Source organism: Phacochoerus africanus, chromosome 2 (assembly GCF_016906955.1).
Source record: "Phacochoerus africanus isolate WHEZ1 chromosome 2, ROS_Pafr_v1, whole genome shotgun sequence".
NCBI classification, from domain to species: Eukaryota; Metazoa; Chordata; class Mammalia; order Artiodactyla; family Suidae; genus Phacochoerus; species Phacochoerus africanus.
Window position 1 is genome coordinate 128,652,766 of NC_062545.1, and position 25,680 is coordinate 128,678,445.

General features: G+C 37.3%; 1 protein-coding gene across 1 annotated transcript in view; it reads right to left on the reverse strand.

Moving 5' to 3' along the window:
• Positions 1–247: 247 nt before the first annotated feature.
• Positions 248–25,680, reverse strand: part of TERB2 (telomere repeat binding bouquet formation protein 2) — a 33,116-nt gene continuing 7,683 nt past the window's right edge. The window contains exons 5-7 of the mRNA XM_047769446.1: positions 23,574–23,659; positions 13,702–13,790; positions 248–647 (exon numbers count right to left, since the gene is read on the reverse strand). Of these exons, the coding sequence (XP_047625402.1) occupies positions 505–647; positions 13,702–13,790; positions 23,574–23,659 (318 nt within the window). The 3' untranslated portion in view covers positions 248–504. The remainder of the gene's footprint in view (positions 648–13,701; positions 13,791–23,573; positions 23,660–25,680) is intronic.

The window sequence follows — 25,680 nt, forward strand, 5'->3', positions numbered from 1 at the left end:
CTTCATGTATTATTTAAATGTTTTACTTTTACTTTTTTACATATTTTTCAGTCAGAAACAGTTATTCAAAACTTAACTATTGCATTCTAATTTTTTAAATCACAATAAGATGGCCAGAACCGTAAAACTTAGCATTCACAGCATTAAACCTAGGAAAAATATATACGCAATTAATAGAATATTTAGGGCAACATCTGACACACAGAGAGAAATTGAGATTTCTTATTAAGAATGTTTCAGTGACAATTATTCCATAACAATGTGCATAATTCACTATGCACAGAATTTGTGCACACAATGTTACAAGCTGGGGAAAAGTCCAGCCCAAATGTCAAAACACAGAGCCAAAATGATTCTGAATTTCCTGAAGATATATTTTGAGGAAGAAAGAGAAGAATTCTCCCCCATTTCCCATCTCCCTGTCCCAAAGGATAGAATTTAAAACTATGCACATCTTTGGTAATATTTTATAGAAAACAAATGCCCAGATAGGACAATATTAACTTAATATTTCCTCTTCAATTTGTTCTTTATAGCAGACATGTTAATTTCATTTTGAACATGGTATGCCAAATAACCTGAGCTTCCAGGAATGAAGTCATGTAATTCCCCAAGAAATTTCTTCATGGCATCAATTGATATATAACCTAAAGAATAAAAAATATATATATTTGAAATTCTAGCATATGATCTGCTTTTCAATGTCTTTGATTTATTATAGCTAAGATATCTAAAGAATGTGTTTAGGAAATGAAGTAAAAAGAAGAAACACCAGTGAGAAGATTCTCCACGAAACTTGATAATTATTAGGAAATACCCTCATCCCCCTTTTCCCACTCCCCCTAGCCTTCTACCTCCTTTCAAAACACAGATACTTGATTAGTCAGTTTAACTATAAAGACTGTGACGTATAGGTTGGGGATGGAACATAAAAGCACCTACACTGAAATAACTAGGAAGTATATCTGGCTAATCATTTAGAACTATCCAACTAGCTCCTAACAGCACAGCTAGCTCCCTTTCCCTGGTAGATCTGGCAACACTTTCCTGCCCTGTTAACACTGAGATAATAGTCTTTAATAAAAAAATTAATGGAATTGACAGAATATTGTAAATCAACTAGAATAGAAAAAATAAAAAATTTTAAAAAATTTAAAAACCATAAAAAGGAGTTTATTCGAAAAAAATAATAGGAAAATCTATATCATTGTTTGGGTGTGAGAATGGCAATGGGTGTGAGAAATTCTGAAGTCATTAATAATCTGAAATAAACATGAGTATCAAAAAGAAAACCTAGAATGAGGAGAGATTAAGGACTCAATAACTTTAAGCAGTATTACCTTGATAGCAATTGCTTATCTGAGTGATAATGTTTTATGTATAATATTAGCATTTGGAGTTTATACTATTTGAATTGAAACCTAATTTAAAAATAAATACTGAGCGTTCTTGTCATGGTGCAGGGGAAACAAATCCAATTAGTAACCATGAGGATGTGGGTTCAATAGCTGGCCTTATTCATTGGGTCAGGGATCCAGCACTGCTGTGAGCTGTGGTATAGGTCACAGACGTGGTTTGGATCCCACATTGCTGTGGCTGTGGTCTGGGAATTTTAATGTGCTGTGGGTGTGGCCCTGAAAAGCAAAAAATAAAGTAAAATAAAAATAAATACCGTATGAAAAAAATTCTCATAGAGCTCAGGAATGAATGAATTTAGAACACCATCATCATCAAAGATGCTCCTCATTGCTAATTATTAGAGAAATGCAAATCAAAACAATAATGAGGTCACACTGGTCAGAATAGCCATCATTAAAAAGTCTACAAATAGAAGTTCCTGTTGTTGTGCAGGAGAAATGAATTTGACTAGGAACCATGAGGTTGTGGGTTTGATCCCTGGCCTTGCTCAGTGGGTTAAGGATCTGGTGTTGTCGTGAGTTGTGGTGTAGGTTGCAGATGAGGCTCAGATCCTGTGTTGCTGTGGCTGTGGTATAAGCCGGAAGCTCTAGTTCCAATTAGACCCCTAGCCTGGGAACCTCCATATGCCATGGGTGTGGCCCTAGAAAACAAACAAACAAAAAAAGTCTACAAAAAACAAGAGAGAACCCAGAAATACACCAGACACCTACAGTCAATTAATCTTCAACAAAGGAAGCAAGAATATAAAATGGGAAAAAGACAGTCTTTTCAGCAAGTGGTGCTAGGAAAACTGGACAGCTGCATGTAAATCAATGAAACTGGAATGCACCCTCACACCATGCACAAAAATAAACTCAAAATGGCTTAAAGACTTAAACGTAAGACAAGACACCATTAAACTCCTAGCAGAGAACATAGGCAAAACATTCTCTGCTATTGACCTTACAAATGTTTTCTTAGGTCAGTCTCCCAAGGTTACAGAAATAAAAGAAAAAAATAAACCAATGGACCTAATCAAACTTAAAAGCTTTTGCACAGCAAAGGAAATCATAAAAAAACACAAAAAGACAATCTACAGAATGGGAGAAAATAGTTTCAAACAATGCAACTGACAAAGGCCTAATCTCTAAAATATACAAACAACTTACACAACTCAACAGCAAAAAAGCCAACAACCCAATGGAAAAATGGGCAAAAGACCTGAATAGACATTTCTCCAAAGAAGATATACAAATGGCCAACAAGCACATGCAAAAATGCTCAACATCACTGATTAGAGAAATGCAAATCAAAACTGTTATGAGGTACCACCTCACACCAGTCAGAATGACCACTATTAATAAATCCACAAATAACAAATTCCGGAGAGGGTGTGGAGAAAAGGGAACCCTCCTACACTGCTGGTAGAAATATAAATTGGTGCAACCACCATGGAAAATAGTGTTGAGGTACCTCAGAAAACGAAATATAGAACCACTATATGACCTAGCAATCCCACTTTTGGGTATATATCCAGACAAAACATTCCTTGAAAAAGACACATGCACCCACATGTTCACTGCAGCACTATTCACAATAGCCAAGACATGGAAACAACCTCAATGTCCATTGAGAGATGAATGGATTAAGAATATGTGGTATATATACACAATGGAATACTTCTCAGCCATAAAAAAGAACAAAATAGAAGAACAGAGACAGGATTAAGATGGCAGAATAGAAGGACTGGAGCTAAGCTTCTCTCCTAAAAACAACAAAATTCACAACTAAAGACTGAGCAATCTCCACCCAAATGGACTGGAAACCTTAAAAAAGATATCCTACTCCAGAAGAAAAAGAGGAGGACACATCAAGAGGTAGGAGGGGCGATTTCGTGATATAAACAACCCCATACCTCCTGGGTGGGAAGCTCCACAGACTGGAAACTAACTGGTTCACAGAGACTCACCTACAGGAGTGAGAGTTCTGAGCCACACATCAAACTCTCACGTGTGGGGATCTGGCACTGGGAGAAAGAGCCCCTGGAGCACCTGGCATTGAAGGCCAGTGGGGCTTGTGCACAGGAGCTCCACAGGACTGGGGGAAACAGAGACCCCATTCTTAAAAGGCGCACACAGACTTTCACGTGCACTGGGTCCCAGGGCAAAGCAAAGTCTCCAAGTGAATCTGGGTCAAACCTGACTGCAGTTCTTGGAGGACATCCTGGGAAGACAGGAGTGAATGTGGCTTGTTGTGAGGGAAGGACATTGAAAGCAAAGCTCTCCAGAATATTCAGCAACAGTGCCTGTCTCTGGAGGTGGCCATTTTGGGAAAATCTGGTCCCACCCATCAGTCAGCTGCTGAGAAGCCCCAGGGATCACAGCCCCACCCCTCAATAAACAGGCTACCTAAAGACCCCTCAGGCACAGAACTGCCTCTAATCCCATCCAGAGACTAAGCCCCACCACCAGAGGGATTAGAATCCTCTCCACCTACCAAGGGGCAGGCATCAGCCCCTCCCATCAGGAAGCCTACAGCAAGCCCCCATACTGACATCAGCCACAAGGGGGGCAGACACCAGGAGTAAGAGAGGCTACAACTCTATTATCTGTAAGAAGGTCACCACACCAAAAAGCTATAAAAATGAAAAGACAGAGAACTATAACTCAGATGAGGGAGGAAGGAAAAACCCCAGAAAATCAGCTAAACGATGAGGAGATTCTTAGCCTCCAGGAAAAAAACTTTAGATTGTTAATGCTGAAGATGATGCAAGACATTGGAAATAAACTGGAGGCAAAGATGGATAACTTACAGGAAACACTGAGCAAAGAGATACAAGATATAAAACTTCAACAAGAAGAGATGCAAAATTCAATAACAGAAATAAAAAATTCACGAGAAGCAGCTAACAGCAGAATACAGGAGGCAGAAGAACAAATAAGCGAGGTGGAGGACAGATTAGTGGAAATTACGGATGCAGAACAGAGAAGAGAAAAAAGACTGAAAAGAAATGAAGAGAGTCTCAGAGAACTCTGGGACAATGTGAAATGCACCAACATCCATATTATAGGGGTGCCAGAAGGACAAGAGAGAGAGAAGGGGACAGAAAAAAAATTCCAAGAGATAATATTCCAAAAACTTCCCTAACATGGGAAAGGAGCCACTCACTCAGATCCAGGAAGCACAATGAGTACCATATAAAATAAACCCAAGGAAGAATACACCGAGACACATATTAATCAAACTAACCAAAATTAAAGAAAGAGAAAATCTTGAAAGCAGCTAGGGAAAAGAAACAAATAACATACAAGGGAACCCCAATAAGATTATCAACAGATTTTTCAGCAGAAACTCTGCAGGCCAGAAGGGAGTGGCGTGATATACTTAACGTGATGAAAGGAAAAAACCTCCAACCAAGATCACTTTACCCAGCAAGGCTCTCATTCAGATTTGAAGGAAAAAGCAAAACCTTCACAGATAAGCAAAAATTGAGAGAATTCGGCAACTCTAAACCAGCCTTACAACAAATACTATAGGATCTTCTCTAGGCAGAAAAGAAAAGACAGCAACACGAAACAAAAATTCCACAAATGACAAAGCTCACCAGTAAAGGTATATATACAGTAAAGATACAAAATCATCCATGCACAATTATACCACCAAAGTCAGAAATCATGAGAAGAGGTGGGTGCAAATGCAGGACACTGGAGATGAACTTGCAATTAAGAGAACAACAACTTAAAACAATCTCATATACATATAGACTCATATCAAAACTTCAGAATAACTGCAAACCAAAAATCTACAATTGATACACAAACAAGGAATCTCTGGAGAAGAAATATATCTCATAGTAAATAAGTGCATAATCCACCATGAAGGGGGTCATTTGACATCATTCTTGGAATGATGAAATCTTCTTAGATCTGATTCTGATTTCCTCTCTATCAAAGAATTTATGATAATTATAATTAAGTAATGCATGCTGGGAAACCTGGACAGCTGCATGCAAAGCAATGAAACTAGAACACACCTTCACACCATGCACAAAAATAAACTCAAAATGGCTGAAAGACTTAAATATACGACAGGACACCATCAAACTCCTAGAAGAAAACATAGGCAAAACACTCTCTGACATCAACATCATGAAAATTTTCTCAGGTCAGTCTCCCAAAGCAATAGAAATTAGAGCAAAAATAAACCCATGGGACCTCATCAAACTGAAAAGCTTTTGCACAGCAAAAGAAACCCAAAAGAAAACAAAAAGACAACTTACAGAATGGGAGAAAATAGTTTCAAATGATGCAACTGACAAGGGCTTAATCTCTAGAATATATAAACAACTTATACAACCCAACAGCAAAAAAGCCAATCAATCAATGGAAAAATGGGCAAAAGACCTGAATAGACATTTCTCCAAAGAAGATATACAGATGGCCAACAAACACATGAAAAAATGCTCAACATCGCTGATTATAAGAGAAATGCAAATCAAAACTACCATGAGATATCACCTCACACCAGTCAGAATGGCCATCATTAATAAATCCACAAATAACAAGTGCTGGAGGGGGTGTGGAGAAAAGGGAACCCTCCTATACTGTTGGTGGGAATGTAAGCTGGTACAGCCACTATGGAGAACAGTTTGGCGATCCCTTAGAAATCTATCCATAGAACTTCCATATGACCCCGCAATCCCACTCTTGGGCATCTATCCGGACAAAACTCTACTTAAAAGAGACACGTGCACCCGCATGTTCATTGCAGCACTATTCAAAATAGCCAGGACATGGAAACAACCCAAATGTCCATCGACAGATGATTGGATTCGGACGATGTGGTATATATACACAATGGAATACTACTCAGCCATCAAAAAGAATGACATAATGCCATTTGCAGCAACATGGATGGAACTAGAGAATCTCATACTGAGTGAAATGAGCCAGAAAGACAAAGACAAATACCAGATGATATCACTTATAACTGGAATCTAATATCCAGCACAAATGAACATCTCCTCAGAAAAGAAAATCATGGACTTGGAGAAGAGACTTGTGGCTGCCTGATGGGAGGGGGAGGGAGTGGGAGGGATCGGGAGCTTGGGCTTATCAGACACACCTTAGAATAGATTTACAAGGAGATCCTGCTGAATAGCATTGAGAACTTTGTCTAGATACTCATGTTGCAACAGAAGAAAGGCTGGGGGAAAAATGTAATTGTAATGTATACATGTAAGGATAACCTGACCCCCTTGCTGTACAGTGGGACAAAAAAAAATTAAGTAATGCAACTGTACAATTAAATAATACAGTTCTACAATTGTATTATTAATAACCATTTCTCTCCATGGTACAATGTAAGGTCTATGATGTCTTATTCATCACATCACCTGGAATGATGTAATGGCTATACAGAAGAATCAATAAGATGTAACAATTGTGAGGACATATTTATATAGTTACACTGTTTTTTAACCAATTTATGCATTTTATATTTTACTTATTTTCAGAGGGTATATTATTTTTGTTATTCTTACCAGTTAAGTTATTCTTTTTATTATCCTATATAAAATGTTTAGTGGTATATAAGGCTGTCTTCTTTATAAATTTTAGTTGCATAATATAACAATTTTAATATAATGCTAATTTTTAAAGAAAAATTGAAATGTAATAGATAATACTAAATAGTAAGGATGAAAGCCATACAAATGGGATAAAGTATAGAATAAATTTCCTATTTGTCTCAGCATATTTTCCATTCCACTTCTCCAGAGGGAGTCACTTAATCTGTTTCTTAAGATCCATGATATAATAATCTGTGTGAATGTAATTGTGTTTAAATGTATTTTATTCTGTAAAAAATAAAAATAAAATTTCAGAATAAAAAAAAAGAACAAAATAATGCCATTTGCAACAACATGGATGGAACTAGAGACTTTCACACTAAGTGAAGTAAATCAGAGAGAGAACGACAAATGCCATATATCACATATCTGGAATCTAATATACAGAACAAATAAAACTTTCCACGAAAAGAAACTCATGGACATGGAGAACAGACTTGTGGTTGACAAGAGGGAGGGGTAGGGTTTGGGGCAGACTGGGAATCAGGGGTTAATAGACGCAAACTATTGCCTTTGGAATGGATAAGCACTGAGATCTTGCTGTATAGCATTGGGAACTATGCCTAGTCACTTGTGATGGAGCATGATGGAGGATAATGTGAGAAAAATAATGTATATATATGTGTGTGTGTGTGTGACTGGTCACTTTGCTTACTGTACAGTAGAAAATTGACAGGACATTATAAACCAACTATAATGGAAAAAATAAAAATCATTTAAAAACATAAAAAAATAAACTAAAAATTCTACAAATAACAAATGCTGAAGAGGGTATAGAGAAAAGTGAACCTTGCCCCACTATTGGTGGGAATGTAAATTGGTGCAGCCACTATAGAAAACAGTATGGAGCTTCCTTAAAAAAAACTGAACATAGAGTTGCCATATGATCCAGCAACCCTACTCCTGGGCATATATCCAGATAAAACTATAATTCAAAAAGATACATGCACCCTTATATTCATAACAGCACTCTTTATAACAGTCAAGACATGGAAGCAACTTAAATGTCCACTGACAGATGAATAAAGAAGATGCCATACATCTATATTTATGTCTACATATTTATATATGTACATATATAATGGAATACTACTCAGCCATTAAAAAAGAGTTAAGTAATGCCATCTGCAGTAACATGGATGGACCAGAGATTATCTTACCAAGTGAAGGAAGTCAGAAAGAGAAAGACAAATACCATATGATATCACTTATATGTTGAATCTAATATATGACATAAATGAACTTATCTATGACACAGAAACAGATTCATAGACATAGAGCACAGACTTGTGGTTGCCAAGGGGAAAGGAGGATGAGGGAGGGATGGACTGGGAGTTTGGGTTTAGCAGATGCAAACTATTATATATAGAACAGATAAACAATGAGGACCTACTCTATAGCACAGGGAACTATATTCAATATCCTATAATAAAACCATAATGGAACATATGAAAAACAATATATATGTGTAACTGAATCACTTTGATATGCAGGAGAAATGAACACAACATTGTAAATCAACTATATTTCAGGAGATCCCGTCGTGGCTCAGTGGTTAACAAATCCGTCTAGGAGCCATGAGGTTGTGGGTTCAATCCCTGGCCTTGCTCAGTGGGTTAAGGATCTGGCATTGCCGTGAGCTGTGGTGTAGGATGCAGATGCAGCTCGGATTTGGCATTGTTGTGGCTGTGGCATAGGCCAGCAGCTGTAGCTCCGACTGGACCCCTAGCCTTAACCTCTGTATGCCGCAGGTGCGGCCCTAGAAAATACAAAAAGACAAAAAAAAAAAAAACCAACAAAGAAACCCCAGCTGTATTTCAATAAAATAAATTTTAAAAAACCACTATCTTCATCAATAGGATATCTATGTGTATAGCTTGACCATTTATAATAATAGATAATTCACTGTTAATAAACTATGAAGACAATCATATAAAATTGATTACTATTTTAAAATTTACTTATTTATTTATTTTTAGGGCCACACCTGGGGCACATGGAAGTCCCAGGGTAGGGGTCCAATCGGAGATACAGCTGCCGGCCTACGCCACAGCAATATTAGATCCGAGCTGCACCTGCCACCTACACCACAGCTCATGGCAAGTCTGCATCCTTAATCCACTGAGAGAGGCCAGGGATCGAACCTGCATCCTCATGGATCCTAGCTGGGTTCGTTAACTGCTGAACCACAAAGGGAACTCCCTTTAAATATATTTAAGTCATAGCAACTTACTTCAGAAAAAAAAAAATATTTTTTTAATTTTATGGCCGCATCCACACTATACAGAAATTCTCAGCCCAGTGATTGAATCCAAGCCACAGCTTCCACCTACGCCACAGCTGTGGCAATGACGAATCCTTTAATCCACTACACTGGGCTTGGGATCGAACCCATACCTTCACAGCAACCTAAGCCACTGCACTAAGATTCTTAATCCACTGTGCCATGTGGGAACCCTCAGAAAATGTTTTAAAGCACTATTACTATACTCCCATATGGTTCATGGTCTTGGCCTAATGGCTAAATTTCTATCTAAAATAAAATAGTGCATAAAAATGTTAATGTTTAATTAATTGTGTATGTATACCGTGTGAAGTTTCTAAAGATATGTGAGGATAGAAAAATTTTAAATTATTACTATATTAATAAAAATATGCCTGTAAGTTAAAGAAGAATAGGATATTTATGCATCAGAAATGGATTACTATAGCAGTTTTGAAGTGGTTAGGACTTTAGGCTAAAATTGACAGATATCCAGTTTAAACTAGCTTAAATACAAGGGGCATCTACCCAGAAGAACATGGCCATATCAACCAAACTGTGAGGAAGGCCTCAGTTATAAACAACTAGAACCAGCTCTCATGGCCATCTCACTGGTCTCCAGTTTTCCCTCTGCACATTAGTTTCATCTTCCTCTCTTATGGCAACTTGGCTTTCCTTACATGTTAGAAAACGTGGCAGCTGATACCGCTCTACCATAGAGCTATGATCACTTGAATAAGAATGATGTGGGAGTCCCCGTTGTGGCTCAGTGGTTAACAAATCCGGCTAGGAACCATGAGGTTGCAGGTTCGATCCCTGGCCTCGCTCATTGGGTTAAGGATCCGGCGTTGCCGTGAGCTGTGTTGTAGGTCCCAGACACAGCTCGGATCCCACATTGCCGTGGCACTGGCATAGGCCAGTGGCTACAACTCCAATTAGACTCCTAGCCTGGGAACCTCCATATGCCATGTGAAGAAGCCCTAGAAATGGCAAAAAGACCAAAAAAAAAAAAAAAAAAGAATGATGTGACTTGCTGCATTCCATGTCTAGAAATACAGAGAAAGAGCTGTGATTGGCCCAGCTCAAATCAGGTATTCTCTCCCAAAGCAACTGCTGGGGGTAGGAACTAGATTATGTTTTAGAATATGACTGTTCCTACGTATCCCAAATGAATTGGGAAGAAGAAAAGAGAATTCCTAGGAAAGGCATTCTTGGTGGACAACTCCATATAAGACTGTGGTAGCTAGCCTCCCAGATGGCCTTCAATGATCCTTATCTCCTGGTATTCACAAATTTGTTTAGTCTCCTTCCACTTTTTACTTGGGTTGGTCTATATGATCAACAGCACTTGACAGAAATAATGATATGTCACTTCTGAGAATAGAATATAAAAAAGACAGTAGCTTCTGTTTTGGCACACTCTTTCTCCCACTTGCATTTCTCACTCTGAGGAAAGCAAGCTACCATGTTGTGAACTGCCCTTACAGAGAATACTGAAAACCAGCAAGAACCCAAGACCTGATCACAACCACATACATGAGCTTTAAAACAGATTTTCCAGTCCCAGCTGTCCCTTGAAATAATTGCAGAAAAATTGACTGCAGCCTTATTAGAGATTTTGAGGCAGAAGTATCCAACTAAGATGCTCCTGGACTCCTGGCCCTCAGAAACTGAAATAACAAGCACCCATTGTTTAAAGCTGCTAAGTTTTGGAGCAATGTGTTACACAGCAATAGATAACTAATACAGTATCTAAGTTCCCAAACTTTTAATTATCAGAACTTTTCGGTTTGAAAATTTTTGTCTGTCAAGATATTTATAAATTATTAATAATTTTTTCCTTTTATTAATCACAAATGTAGCTATTAATCAGAACTTTTTATCATGGGTGATATCCAGTGACCAAGGGGATTTAATTCCAGTTAAAAGCAAAAACAAAAAAATAAAGAGCAGAAAATAAAAAGCAAAAATAAAATCCCTTGATATTCTATGGGACAGTCAACAATGTTTGGAGGTATTTTTGACTGTCACAACTTGGGGGTTGAGGTGGGGGAGGGGGAAGGACAGAGAGTTCTGGATGGGATGCTACTGGCATCTAGTGGGCACCGGCCAGAGCTGCCCTCTCCAACAAAGAATTATCTGACCTAAAATGGCTATAGTTCTAGCACTGAGAAACTCTGTTCGAGGGTATAGCTCCAACTTGCATTTTCTAAAACCAAACATATAATGAGTTCTATTTTAAGAGATTTAACATTCATTGAGTTGACCTCAATGCATTTTGAGAAAGAGACAGTCAAGTTACAAAATTGATACTATTGCCTAAATTAGAACTCTCACTAACTATATTGTCAGTAGCATAAGCTTATTTTTTCCCAACAAGAAGTTATTTCTTCCAGTAAAGCAGATGGGCATGATAAAAAAGGAAGGACTGTCAATTCACATCAAAATTAAAGGCAAATTAATTAACCTTTTTAAAAATGAAGTTTTCGGAGTTTCCACTGTGGCTCAGCAGGTTAAAAAGCTCGAATGGTATCCATGAGGATGTGGGTTTGATCCCTAGCCTCATTCAGTGGGTTAGGGATCCTGTGTTGTCACAAACTGTGCAGATGCATCTTGGATCTGTCTGTTGCTATGGTGTATCCGGCAGCTGCAGTTCCAATTTGACCCCTAGCCTGGGAACTTCCACATGCCATGGGCATGGCCCTAAAAAGACAAATAAAAAGTGCTGTTATAAAGCCTATTTTATATTACTCAAATGAACAGAAGGAAAAAAGTAATAAAACAAGTGGTTAGACAAATTGGTTAGAAAGAATAGCAGAAGACATTTAGGAATTTATGAACTTGTTATAAGAGGTAATTTTGACACTGCTAAATAGAGAAAATAATAAATATTCAAATGATTGTTAAATGAAATCTTTAAAAAAACCCTATTCTTTTTAAATTGCAGGGATTTGGGGGGTTTTTTTGTTTGTTTGTTTTTGGCCACACCCATGGCATCTGGAAGTTCCTGGGCCAGGGATCAAACCCATGCCACAGCAGTGAACCCAGCCCAAGCTATTACAGTGACAACACTGGATCCTTAACCCACTGTGCCCCAAGAGAACTCTAAAATTGCAGTGTTTTATTTATTTATTTATTCATGTATTTATTTATTTTTAGAGCTGCACTTGTAGCATATAGTTTCTGGGCTAGGGGTCAAATTGGGCCTATGCCACAACCACAGCAACTCGGGATCCCAGCCACATCTGTAACATACACTGCAGCTCTTGGCAGTGCAGATCCTCCACCCACTAAGTGAAAACAGGGATCGAACCTACATCTTCATGGATAGTAGTCGGACTTTTTTTTTGTTCCTTTTACGGCTGTACCTGTGGCATACGGAGGTTCCCAGGCTAGGGGTCAAATCGAAGCTACAACTGCCACTACACTACACCTCACGGCAACACCAGATCCTTAACCCACTGAGGAAGGCCAGGGATTGAACCTGCAGCCTCATGGTTGCTAGTCAGATTTGTTTCTGCTGCGCCACAGTGGGAACTCCTAGTTGACTTCTTAATCTGCTGAGCCACAATGGGAACTCCAAAACTGCAGTGTTTAAATTTTTTTTAAATTATCAATCACCTTAATGAATACTACCCAGATCAAATTATCCAAATATAATTTATTCACCTCACCTCAGCCCTATCCAAATCCCAATGTCCACTTTTCAACTAGTTCCCATGTTTGCACCCTCTCAATGCCAACCTCAGTTAGCTGTCTTCTCTTTATGTTGGGCACTAGGAAACCCAAATGTGGAGTCTATCAACACTTGGGTGATCCATGAATGGGCTTCTGGTCATATGGGAAACTCTTTAATTATACGTAAAGTTTGTTTGTTATGTTTGTGTATGTATGCTTAGGGAAAGAGGACGATGTTTCATCAGATTCTCAAAGAAAACCATAATTAGAGTTGTCCATACAATTCATCTTCCAAACTGGGACACTAAGAGTAAAAACTAATGCCAGAAAACAGGCATAAATGGACTTATGCAAACAGGTATTCACCCTACCTATAGACTAACATTTTAACACAGAAAAAACATGGCCTATCTTAGGTTACTTCTGTAGATTAATTTATTTAATGTGTGAATGGTGTCTCCTATTAGCATATATAATAGAGAGGGCTCTACTTGCTAGGTTAGTACACAATAGCTTTTTTTTTCTTTAAGGGTTGCACCTATGGCATATGGAATTTCCCAGGCTAGGAGTCGAACCAAAACTGCAGCTGCCACCTACATCATGGCTCACAGCAATGCTGGATCCTTAATCCATGAGTGAGGCCAGGGATCAAACCCATATCCTCATAGGTACTAGTTGGGTTCATTACTGCCAAACCACAGTGGGAACTCTTCTAAATTTTATTTTAAATTACCTGTTACCATGTTGTTCACTGGATAATTCTGAAGAGGGAAGTACATCTGCTTTTCTACAACTGGAGTCCTTATAAAATGCTTTTCTGTGCTATAAGATGAAACATATAGAAAGTCATATTTAAATTTGTTTTTCTGGACCTGTTTTACAAATGAGAAATTAGTCTAGGCAATATATATAGTAATCTAATTATTCTCTAATCAGACTTCAGTCTTACTGGATGAAAATGTTCTTTTGAAAGAAAATGAACTTTTGTGGAGTTCCTGTCGTGGCGCAGTGGTTAACGAATCCGACTAGGAACCATGAGGTTGCGGGTTCGGTCCCTGGCCTTGCTCAGTGGGTTAACGATCCGGCGTTGCCGTGAGCTGTGGTGTAGGTTGCAGACGCGGCTTGGATCCCACGTTGCTGTGGCTCTGGCGTAGGCCGTTGGCTACAGCTCCGATTCAACCCCTAGCCTGGGAACCTCCATATGCCACCGGAGCGGCCCAAGAAATAGCAACAACAACAACAACAACAAGACAAAAAGACAAAAAAAAAAAGAAAATGAACTTTTGTGTTTCTAAGTAATACAAGGGCCCATACAAATATTTTTGGTTTTCTTGGGTGCTTCACAAAACATATTTATTGAGTAAATAAAGACTTGGGTCTTTTTCTCAATATGCTTGAAAGCATAATAACTCAAAATACTTTATAATTAGATAAAATATATATATATACTTATATAATCTTAAATATACTAAAAAGAAAAGCAAGAAGAAAAAGCTCTATTTTTTTTTTTTTGATCATGCCTGTGGCCTACAGAAGTTTCCAGGCCAGTGGTTGAACCCATGCCACAGCAGCTACCTGGGCCACAGCAGTGACACCTGATTCTTAACCCACTGCACCACCAAGGAACTCTGAAAAAGCTCTATTTTAAATAAGCACAGCATTTATTGTTATTCAGTAGTGGTCAAGTAACTGGAATTCTATTATTTTGTCCTTTCATATTTTAAAATAAATTAAAAGTTATGTCTGTGGGAGTTCCCGTTGTGGTGCAGTGGTTAACGAATCCGACTAGGAACCATGAGGTTGCAGGTTCAATCCCTGCCCTTGCTCAGTGGGTTAAGGATCCGGCGTTGCCGTGAGCTGTGGTGTAGGTCACAGACCTGGCTCAGATCCCTCGTTGCTGTGGCTCTGGTGTAGGCTGGTGGCTACAGCTCCGATTCAACCCCTAGCCTGGGAACCTCCATATGCCGTGGGAGCGGCCCAAGAAATGGCAAAAAGACAAAAAAAAAATTATGTCTGTGAAAATCATGAGAAATGCTAAATGACTTCATAGTTAAAAAAAAAGCTATAAATTATTTTGAGTGTGGCTCTATAGTATAATTAACTATATTCTAATTTTTAAAGAGCAAAACATTTTTCAACTAAAATATCTTATCAACTAATTGTGCCAAACAGCAATATTTACTATATTTAGACTACATATAACCAATAGGTAATTGTATGAAAATTAAAACTTCAATAATAAAGAACTGGAGTCATCCTTAAATTTATTATTTTCATAAAAATCTAAAATTACACTGAGATAACAAATGTTTTATTTTCAATTTGTTTAGAAGTTAGATTTCACCTAAACTCTCTAAAAGAAACTATAGCTTAATTAGGATGAGAACCTACAAATAAAGCAAAACAGTGTTCCCAGAAAAGTCAGGGACTAAACAAAGATACACATTATCATTGTTATTGTTTATCATGACTTTAAAACTTCTTTTTTTTTTTCTTTTTTGCCTTTTTCCAGGGCCGCACCCGTGGCATATGGAGGTTCCCAGGCTAGGGGTCTAATCAGAGCTACAGCTAGCTGCCAGCCTATGCCAGAGTCACAGCAACACCTGATTCGAACTGCGTCTGTGGCCTACACCACAGCTCACGGCAATGCCAGATCGTTAACCACTGAGCGAGGCCCGGGATCGAACTCGCAACCACATGGTTCCTAGTCGGATTCGTTAACCACTGAGCCACAATGGGAACTCCATGACTTTAAAATTTCTGGCCAAGCAAAAAGAGACAGGGAAGGGGAGAGAAAGAAATTGGAAGGGATTTCTAGGGAAATGGAACAGTTATCTAGTGAGAAGAAAGAAGCAATACATTCATTATTAACAAATGACTTGAATGTGTACTCTGAAAGACCAAGAGAATCAATTGAAATAGTTTTAGAATCTTAAAGATTCTAAGTGGGTAAATATAAGATAAATATCCCCAAATAAATAACTTTCCTATATATCAGCAATAACTAATGAAAATAAAATGGAAAAAAAGATCCAGTCCACAATGGCAACAAAATTTATAAAAATCTAGGAATAGCCATAACAAGCAGTTTCTGATTCTATCTGTAGAAAAATTAGGAAACTTTACTCAGATATAGAAAAGAAAAACAAAGAAAAACAAAAAAGCATTGTCCTGGGTAGGAATACTGAAAATTATAAAGACATTAATTCTTCTCAAATAACACAATTCTCAATAAAATTCCAGAGGGAGTTTGTTATTTAAGAAAAAAAAATTCTAAAATTCACTTAAATAACCACATGCTAGAAGATATAATAGGAAGCAAGACCAAATTTATCATTTATTTTTATTTTTTCTTTTTAGGGCCTCACCCACAGCATATGGAAGTTCTTAGGCTAGGGGTCGAATTGGAGCTGCGGCTGCCAGTCTACATCACAGCCACACTTCACTAGCTCTGATCCACATCTGCAACCTACATGGCAGCTCACAGCAACACCAGATCCTTAACCCACTGAGCAAGGCCACAGACAGAACCCACATCCTCATAGATACTAGTCAGGTTTGTTTTGTTTTGTTTTGTTTGTCTTTTTGCCATTTCTTGGGCCGCTCCCGCGGCATATGGAGGTTCCCAGGCTAGGGGTCGAATCGGAGCTGTAGCCACCAGCCTACACCAGAGCCACAGCAACGTGGGATCCGAGCCGCGTCTGCAACCTACACCACAGCTCATGGCAACATCAGATCCTTAACCCACTAAGCAAGGCCAGGGACAGAACTCATATCCTCATAGATACTGGTCAGGTTCTTAACCCACTGAGCCATAACGGGAATGCCCATGGACCAAACTTATAATAGAATGAAAAAAAATAGGAATAATTAAAAGAAGTGTAAGATTTATATGAAGAAAATGCAAAAATGTTTTTTAAGGGCCACAAAAGAAAACTTGAACAAATGAGGAAAAAAACATCATTTTCTCAGATAGGAAGATTTGGCATCATAGATAGTCTCCCTAAATTAACCTATAAATAACACTAAAAATAACAACAGGAATTTTTGTTTTAATATGAACAAGCTGGTCCTAAAATTCAGACAGCAAAATAAACCAGGAAGAATAGCTAAGAAAATTTAGAAAAGAGTAAGGAAGAGGAACTAGCTCTACATATTAAATCATATTATAAATAATTAAAATAGAGTGGTACCATTGCATGACAGATGAGTGGAACAGAATATAAAGCCAGAAATAGACCCAAATACTTATAAGGATTTAATTTGGAATAAAGGTGGCATTTCAATACAGTGGCGTACTCATATCAATAGTCATAAGCAAGCATCGATCTGGGGGAAAAAAAGGTGGATCCCCAAATGTATCAAAGATTTATATGTAAAAATATAGAAATTATTGGAGTTCCCTGGTACTGTAGCAGGTTAAGGATCTTGTGTTGTCACTGTGTGCCTTGGGGCATTGCTGTGGCATGGGTTCGATCCCTGACCTGGGAACTTCCACATGTCACAGGCACAGCCAAAAAATAATAATAATAATAAAGAAGATCAAGATATCATTAAGAAGAAACCATAGCAAAATTATAATAATAGCAATAATCTTAGAGAAGATGTTCTTAAGTATGACACAAAACTCAAAAAGCCACTAAAGATAATATTAATAAAAATGAATACATACAGTGAAAAAAAAGTCTGCATGCAAAACCCAACATTTTTAAAGTCAAAAGACAACAGGCTAACAATTGTAATTTATTCACAAAGAATTCTTTCTCCTCAAAGGGTTCTTGCAAAAAAATAAAAAACTCAGTCAATAGAAAAACATGCAAAGGATATGAGTAAATAGTTGACGGAAGAGGAAATACAAGTGGTTCTTAAACATATGAAAAGACACTCAACTTCACTCATAATAATAGCAATTCAGACAAAAAACTAGAGTCACCACTTTATCAGATTAGTAAGGACCAAAACATATGATAGCACACTGTGTTGGATAAGGTACAGAAGAAACAAGGGTGACTAAGTTTACCCTAAGTTGAGGGGTTTCTCAGGACATGGGGCTTTTCAGTGCTAAAACCAGGTCAATCCCAAGCAAACCTGGATGGCTGGTTACTCTGGCCCAGAAAACACACTTAAATACACACCCAGTAGGAATGTAAACTGGTTTAACCTCTACAGAGGGCAATTTGACAAGACCTATTAAGGATGCAAAATGTATGTGCCTTTTGACCTAGCAATTCCCTTTCTAAAAATTACCCTACAGATACTTGTACACACAAAAAATGGTATTACATGTCCAATCACCGAAGAACTGTTTTAACAGCAAATTAGAAATTACCTAAAACTCCAGTAAAATAGGAGAGTAGTTAAATAAATTACGGTAAATCCATACAATAATACTACATAGCACAAAAATGAAAAATCTCTTTATGTAGTAATATGGTATGAACTCCAAGGTAAATTATTAAGAAAAAGAAGGAAGGGTGCTGAACAATGTTTACAGAATATTACTATTTGTGAAGAATAGGAGAACTGAAAGAATATTTATTTGTATACTAGTATATGTATATTAAGAAAGTGATAATATTGGTTGCCTCTGGAAGAGAAACTGGCTAGCAAAGAACCAGTATATTCCATAATTTCCCCATTTATATATCTTGGATTTTGAACCATATGAATATATTATCTATTAAAAATAATTAAAACTTGAAAGTAGGAGAATAATAAGTAGGCAGGAAAAGCTAAGGAAAAGATTTTTAAAAAGAAAGTAATGAGTTTGGGACTTGCCTTGTTAAGTATTAAAATATATAATTTAAAAGGATATTATGTCAAAATAGATCCATAGATTAATGGAATAAAACAGTTTAAAAACAGATCTCCAGATACATTAAAACATATGACAGGAGTTCCCACCGTGTTGTAGCGGAAACGAATCCGACTAGGAACCATGAGGTTGTGGGTTTGATCCCTGGCTTTGCTCAGTGGGTTAAGGATCCGGCATTGTTGTAAGCTGTGGTGTAGGTTGCAAAAGCAGCTCGGATCTGGTGTTGCTGTGGCTGTGGCTTAGGCCAGCAGCTATAGCTTGATTAGACCCCTAGCCTGGGAATCTCCTAGCAGGTGGGGTCCTAAAAGGAAAAAAATATGACAAAGGGAAACCACTCATCAGTTGGAGATAGATTTATTATTTTAAAAAACTGGTGGAAATTTCTTATTTGTTACACAAAAATAAATTTCAATCTTCACTTATATACCAAAACAAACATCTGCGGAATCAGAAACCTATTTGAGCTCTGAATGGGAAAGGACTTTTCTGAACATAAAAGAAATAGAAAAAATAATAAAGGAAAAATGATTAACAATATAAAAATTCAAAATTTGTATCTCTAAAAAATATAAGCCAGACAACAAACTGAGGAAACAATGTGACAGACTGGCAATAAGACTCCCAATAGAAAATGACAAAAGGGTAAAAACAAGCCACAGAAAAGGAAATGCAAAATGCTAATAAGCAAATTCAAAAAGATTTGAACCTATTAGTAATCAAAGAAAAATGCAAATTAAAACAAGATGCCCCTTTTTATCTATTAAACTGGCATAAGACTTTTTCTTACTAATAATGTACTGATGATGAGGTGGTGAGACCAACAGTGGTGGCAGCTTTATTTATTTTTTTATTTTATTTTTAAAATTTTAGGGCCACACACAAGGCATATGGAGGTTCCCAGGCTAGGGGTCAAATTGGAGCTCTAGCTGCTGGCCTATGCCACAGCCACAACAACATAGGATCTGAGCCATGTCTGTGACCTACACCACAGCTCATGGCAACCCATTGAGTGAGGCCAGGGATCAAACCTGTGTCCTCGCGGATGCTAGTCAGATTCGTTTCCCCTGAGCCACAACAGGAATTCCAGTGGTAGTAGTTTTAAATTTGCGCTTTTGTGGGAAGCAACTAACAGGCACTGTGGGTTTCAAAAACACTCATAGCTCACCAGAGAATATAAGGAATGAAGGAGAAACCCAAAGGAATGTAAAATTACAATTTGTGATAAATCATACAAAGGACAATTTCAAGATGACCTTGGACTTGTCCTTATCTAGGAAATAGTGCTATTTAGCATTTTATGATGTTTTATTGTCTGGGTAATTCCCATTAGTATTTTTTGCTTTCCAAGTTGTCTGCTACCTCAAGTTGGGAAGGAACAATGTAATCATGTGCTGTATCTTTTTTACTCATCACTTTGAATCTAGGTGAATGGACTATATGACAGTTTATTAACATGAATCAGACTGTATCATTATTATGATAGAAATTTTATAATATCCACTGAGCCAAGTTTCTAGAATTGTATTTTTTTAAATGTCATAAAATAAAACACTTTTCTTTACCAAAATTACCTAAAAACAAAGAAGAAAAACCACTCATAGGTCATTAATACTGTAAATTCCACATCTGAGAATTTATATTAAGAAAATTATCTAAAAACTAGAGAAAGTTTTATTTTTAAAAAAAGATGTTCATGAAGATGCCACAAGAGTAACAAATTGTAAAAATTTTTTAAAAATTGGGGGAGGGAGTTCCCATTGTGGCTCAGCAGGTTAAGAACCTGACATAGTATCCATGAAGATGCAGGTTCAAATACTGGCCTCGCTTAGTGAGTTAAGGATCCAGCACTGCTGCAAACTATTGCACAGGTTGCAGATGCAGTTCAGAGCCCATGTTGCTGTGGCTGTGATGAAGCCCAGCACTTACAGCTCTGATTCTACTCCTAGCCTGGGAACTTCCATATGATGCAGGTGCTGTCATAAAAGAAAAAAAAAAAAATTGGGAGTTCCCTGATGGCTCAGCAGGTCAAGGATCCAGCACTGCTATTGCTTTGGCTCTGGTTACTGATGTGGTGTGGGTCTGATCCCTGGCCTGGAAACTTCTGCAGGCCTCAGGCATGACCAAGAAAACAAAACAAAACCCCCAAACAGACAATAAGATTAAATACCATATATAGCCATTACAAATAATAATATTGAATAAGATTTTTCAAAATGGAGACCTGCCCATAGAATACTAAACAGAAAATCAAGGGACAGACTAATATATGCAGTCCAACCTCAACTCTAGTTAATGTGCATATCTGTATAAAACTGGCAAGAAATGTACTAATGTTGATGGTGATTATCTGAGTGGTAGGTTTGCTTAAAATTTAAAGCTTTTTTATTTTTTTCTGTAGTTTTCATTTTGACAAATTACATGCATTATATTTATAATAAAATAACTAAGCGCAAGAGAAAAAAATAGAAATTCATGCTATTTTCAGAAGATTTGAGAAAATTTGGGGAAAGGAAAATAGCATAGTGATTTAGAGTACGGACTCTGGATCGGCTAGAATTGGTTTAAAACTAGTTTTACTACCGAATATTGGGTAAATTAGCTCTATGAACCTGTTTCCTCAACTGTAAAATGAGGCTTATAGTATTGATCTATCTTATAAGATTGGGAGAAATGAAATACTGTGAACTGCTTAGCTCACAAGGGTCTAATGTGAGTAGATGGGCAAGTGTTCACTAACTAGTTCACCACTTAGTCTTCAATATCAGCAGTAGCATGCCAACGAAATAAACTTTAATAAGTAGGTTCAAAGTGTATTTAATTTACGTTCACACTGCACCCTCTTGTGGTAACACAAAGACAAAGGCTCTAGGTAGACACCTACCCTTCCCTATTTTTGAAGTTGTTACTGTCTATTTTGCTGTTATTGGAAAATACTGAACATATTTGCCCCAGATTTGTAAGCTTTCTTTGTATATTAAAGGAACTAACCCTTGGTCAAATGTTCTTAAAGGTGTATATTTTCTTTTGACTTTGGTTTATGGTATTTTCATTGCATGTACAAGTTTAAAATATTTTTTGTCATATTATCAATCTCTTCCTTCTGGCTTCTCTGTTTTTTAGGACAACCATTTCTCAAAAAAACAAAACAAAACAAAACAACAACTTATGACGTTTTTCCTAGTCAAGTGAATCACTGGGAGTTACTTTTTTTTTTCTTTTTTCTTTTGGCTTTTTAGGGCCGCACCCATGGCACATGGAGGTTGCCAGGCTAGGGGTCTAATCAGAGCTACAGCTGCCAGTCTAGGCCACAGCCAGAGCAATGCCAGATCCAAGCCTCGTCTGTGACCTACATCACAGCTTACAGCAACACCAGATCCTTAACCCACTGAGCAAGGCCAGGGATCAAACCCACAACCTCATGGTTCCTAGTTGGATTCATTTCTGCTGTGCCACGAGAGGAACTCCTGGGAGTTACTTTTTAACTTGTATTTCCCATTCTTCTCTTATACAGTCACCTGGAATAACCATTCTCTCCTCTACTAATTCCTTAGGAATATATTCATGGTCTCACCTCTTCTATTTTCATTTTGCTTCCCTTCTTTATCAGGTTCTTATCTCAAAAAGCATAAAAGGTTCAAAGGAGTGCTAGACATAGAGATCTCAAAGACCTAGAATATGGATACTCAGACTTAAGTGGTGGAATATCTAGAAGCCATGGGATCATAAAACAATAGTTTATAAACTTAACATTAAATACACAACTTGGTACATATGTCAAATCATAACAAACCAGATAGGTATGAAAGTACAGAAGAAAAAATTTGGGAGAAAAATGTTAAATGGAAAGGACTATATAAATTGTAGTTTTTATATTGAAGGAAGATCATTTTTATTTCAGCACTAAACACCGGACTTGAATATCTAATGCTTTCTATGAACATTCAAAAACCACTGAATTGGAAAGTATGAAATTAGGACTAGATAAGGGGGCCTGTAATAGACTGGCCCTAACACAATGCTTGTTTTTCTTTTTCCTTTATCTAGCTAGCTAGCTAGCTAGAACAACACCTGCAACATATGGAAGTTCCCAGGCTAGGGTCGAATCAGAGCTGTAGCTGCCAGCCTGCACCACAGCCACAGCAACAGCAACATCAGATCCAAGCCATGTCTGCGACCTACACCATAGCTTGTGGCAACTTTCGATCCTTAACCCACTGAATTGACGCCAGGAATCAAACCCATGTCCTCATGGATACTCGTCAGGTTCATTATCACTGAGCCATGAGGGGAACTCCTTGTTTTTTTTTTTTTAATTTTTATTTTTTGTCTTTTTATTTTCTAATTTAATTTCTTAAAGTAGCCACGTTAAAAATTTGGTAATGGAGAAATCACCTAGAACTTCCAACCCTAAGAAAATTACTGTTAATATTTAGTTTATTTCCTTATTATTATAATACATATTTTAAAAATAATATAACAGTGATCACAATACACATAAAATTCTTGTCTCTTCTGCAACGATAGTCTTAGCATAATCGACTAAATTAAATGCATGGGCTCTGGGATTGGACTGACCCAGTTCAAATCCTACTTCTCTCCACTTAGTGGAAGTTTGTATGACTTTGGGCAAATTAATTTACCTAATCTTAGATCTCTTTTTCTATAAAATAGCAATGGTGATAATGATATCAATCTCACAAGAAGACTGTGAAAATTAAATGAGTTAAACACACAATGTTCAAAGATGTCTACATTGAGTTGAATGTCAATAAAGTATATGAATTCAATACCTTGTGGATAATTCTTTTTTGTGATCTGTTGCTAATTCACTGCTTTCCCTAAAGGCCTTTATTTCATTTGGTGTTACTTCATCATGCTGTGGATAGCAAAAGAAAGCACATTTTAAAAAATCAGAACACCAATGATCCAATCAATGATTTTATTTTTAAAGCAAAAAAATAAATTGGTAATACGTCAAGAGTCATGTGGAATTGTCTTGTGGCATAGGCAGCAGGTTAAAGATCTGGCATTGTCACTGCAGTGACTTGGGTCGCTTCTGTAGCTTGGGTTCAATCCCTGGCCTTGGAAATTTCACATGCCATGGGTATGGACAAAAAAAAAAAGAGAAAGTCACAAAAATATCTATTCAGTTAGGTTCATTTCCATCTAGTTTGGAGGGGAAAACTTAGAAAATTTTGTACACACACATACAGAATTATATAGATTTAGAGAGTCATAAAGAAAGAAGACTAGGATTTCTTATTTTAACTATTTATTTAGTTATTTTTGGCCAGGCCATGGCAAATAGAAGTTCCCAGGCCAGGGATCAAATCCATGTCACAGCAGTGATTCCAGCCACAGCAGTAACAATGACAGATCCTCGATCTGCTGTGCCAAAAGGGAACTCCAAACTAGGATTTTTAAAATATCAGCTGTGGTTATATGGAACCCAAGGCATGGAGAAGCTCCTGGCCAGGAGTCAAATTGGACTTGCAGCTGTGGTCTACACCACAGCCACAGCAACACTGGATCTGAGTCACATCTACAAGCTAGGCTGCAGCTTGTGGCTATGCCAGATCCTTAACCCACTGAGTGAGGCCAGGGATGGAACCCTCATTCTTACAGAGACAATGTCAGGTCCTTAACCCACTGAGCTACAACGGGAACTCCCATGTTACTTTCCAGTTTTTTAAAAAGGAGAAAACCAAGAAAATGTTATTAATTTAAATTTTCTTAAAATTCTTGACTTGAAAATTCCTAGGCTTGCTTTGAGCTACAAATCAAAAATATGAAGCAAGCTGAACAAATTATGTTTCCCTTCAAAATTAAAGTGGAGTATTTAGTTATGAAGTTACAAAAGAACTAAATGTATATTAAGCTTTTCCAAAAGATTATGTGAAAATGACTCAGATACTGGTGCCTATTCCATAATATATTTACTTAATATACCATGAGGAAATTTCTAAATTTAGGTCACAAATCCACTCCAAACAATAATAATGTTCCTCAAATTACTTTCCAGATTTACCCTTGTTACTGCTACTCAATGAAGTACCTTCTACTTATATACTCCATGGTTATATTATTATAATTGTATAATATGCAAAACCAATCAATATTTGTTTTTTGAGGGTTTTTTGGTGATTTTTTAAAAATTGAGGTATAGTTTGCTTTACAATGTTTCAGGTGTACAGTAAAGTGATTCAGTTATACATATATACAAATATTCTTTTCCAGGTTCTTTTCTTTTCTTTTTTGATTTTTAGGGCTGCACCCACGGCATATGGAAGTTCCCAGGCTAGGAGTTGAATCAGAGCTACGGCTACCAGCATATGCCACAGCCATAGCAAGGCCAGATCCAGAGCTGAGCTGTGTCTGCGACCTACACCACAGCTCATGGTTAACACTGGATCCTTGACCTACTGAGCGAGGCCAGGGATTGAACCTGTGTATTCCTGGATACCAGTCGGGTTTGTTTCTGCTGAGCCATAAGAGGAACTCCTCGGATTCTTTTCCATTATAGATTATTACAAGATATCGAATATAGTTTTCTGTGCTATGCAATATGTCCTTGTTATTTACCAATCAATATGTGAAAGAACAAAATCCTTTATCATGTTTTAATCATAAAATTTCTAAAGTCAATAGTCAATACAGTAATCAATGTTCTACTAATTTTTTAGTAGGAAAAGCATTGGATTGGTTGGAGCTGAGAAAATTTGGTTCCTCTTTGCTCATATCAGGCTATGTGATCTAAGTCTTTACTATCTCACCTCACTTTTCTCATTTCTAAAGAGGAATGATTAAATTAATGATTTTTAAATTGGTACAACCACTATGGAAAACAGTATGGAGGTACCTCAGAAAACTAAATATAGGACTACCATATGACCCAGC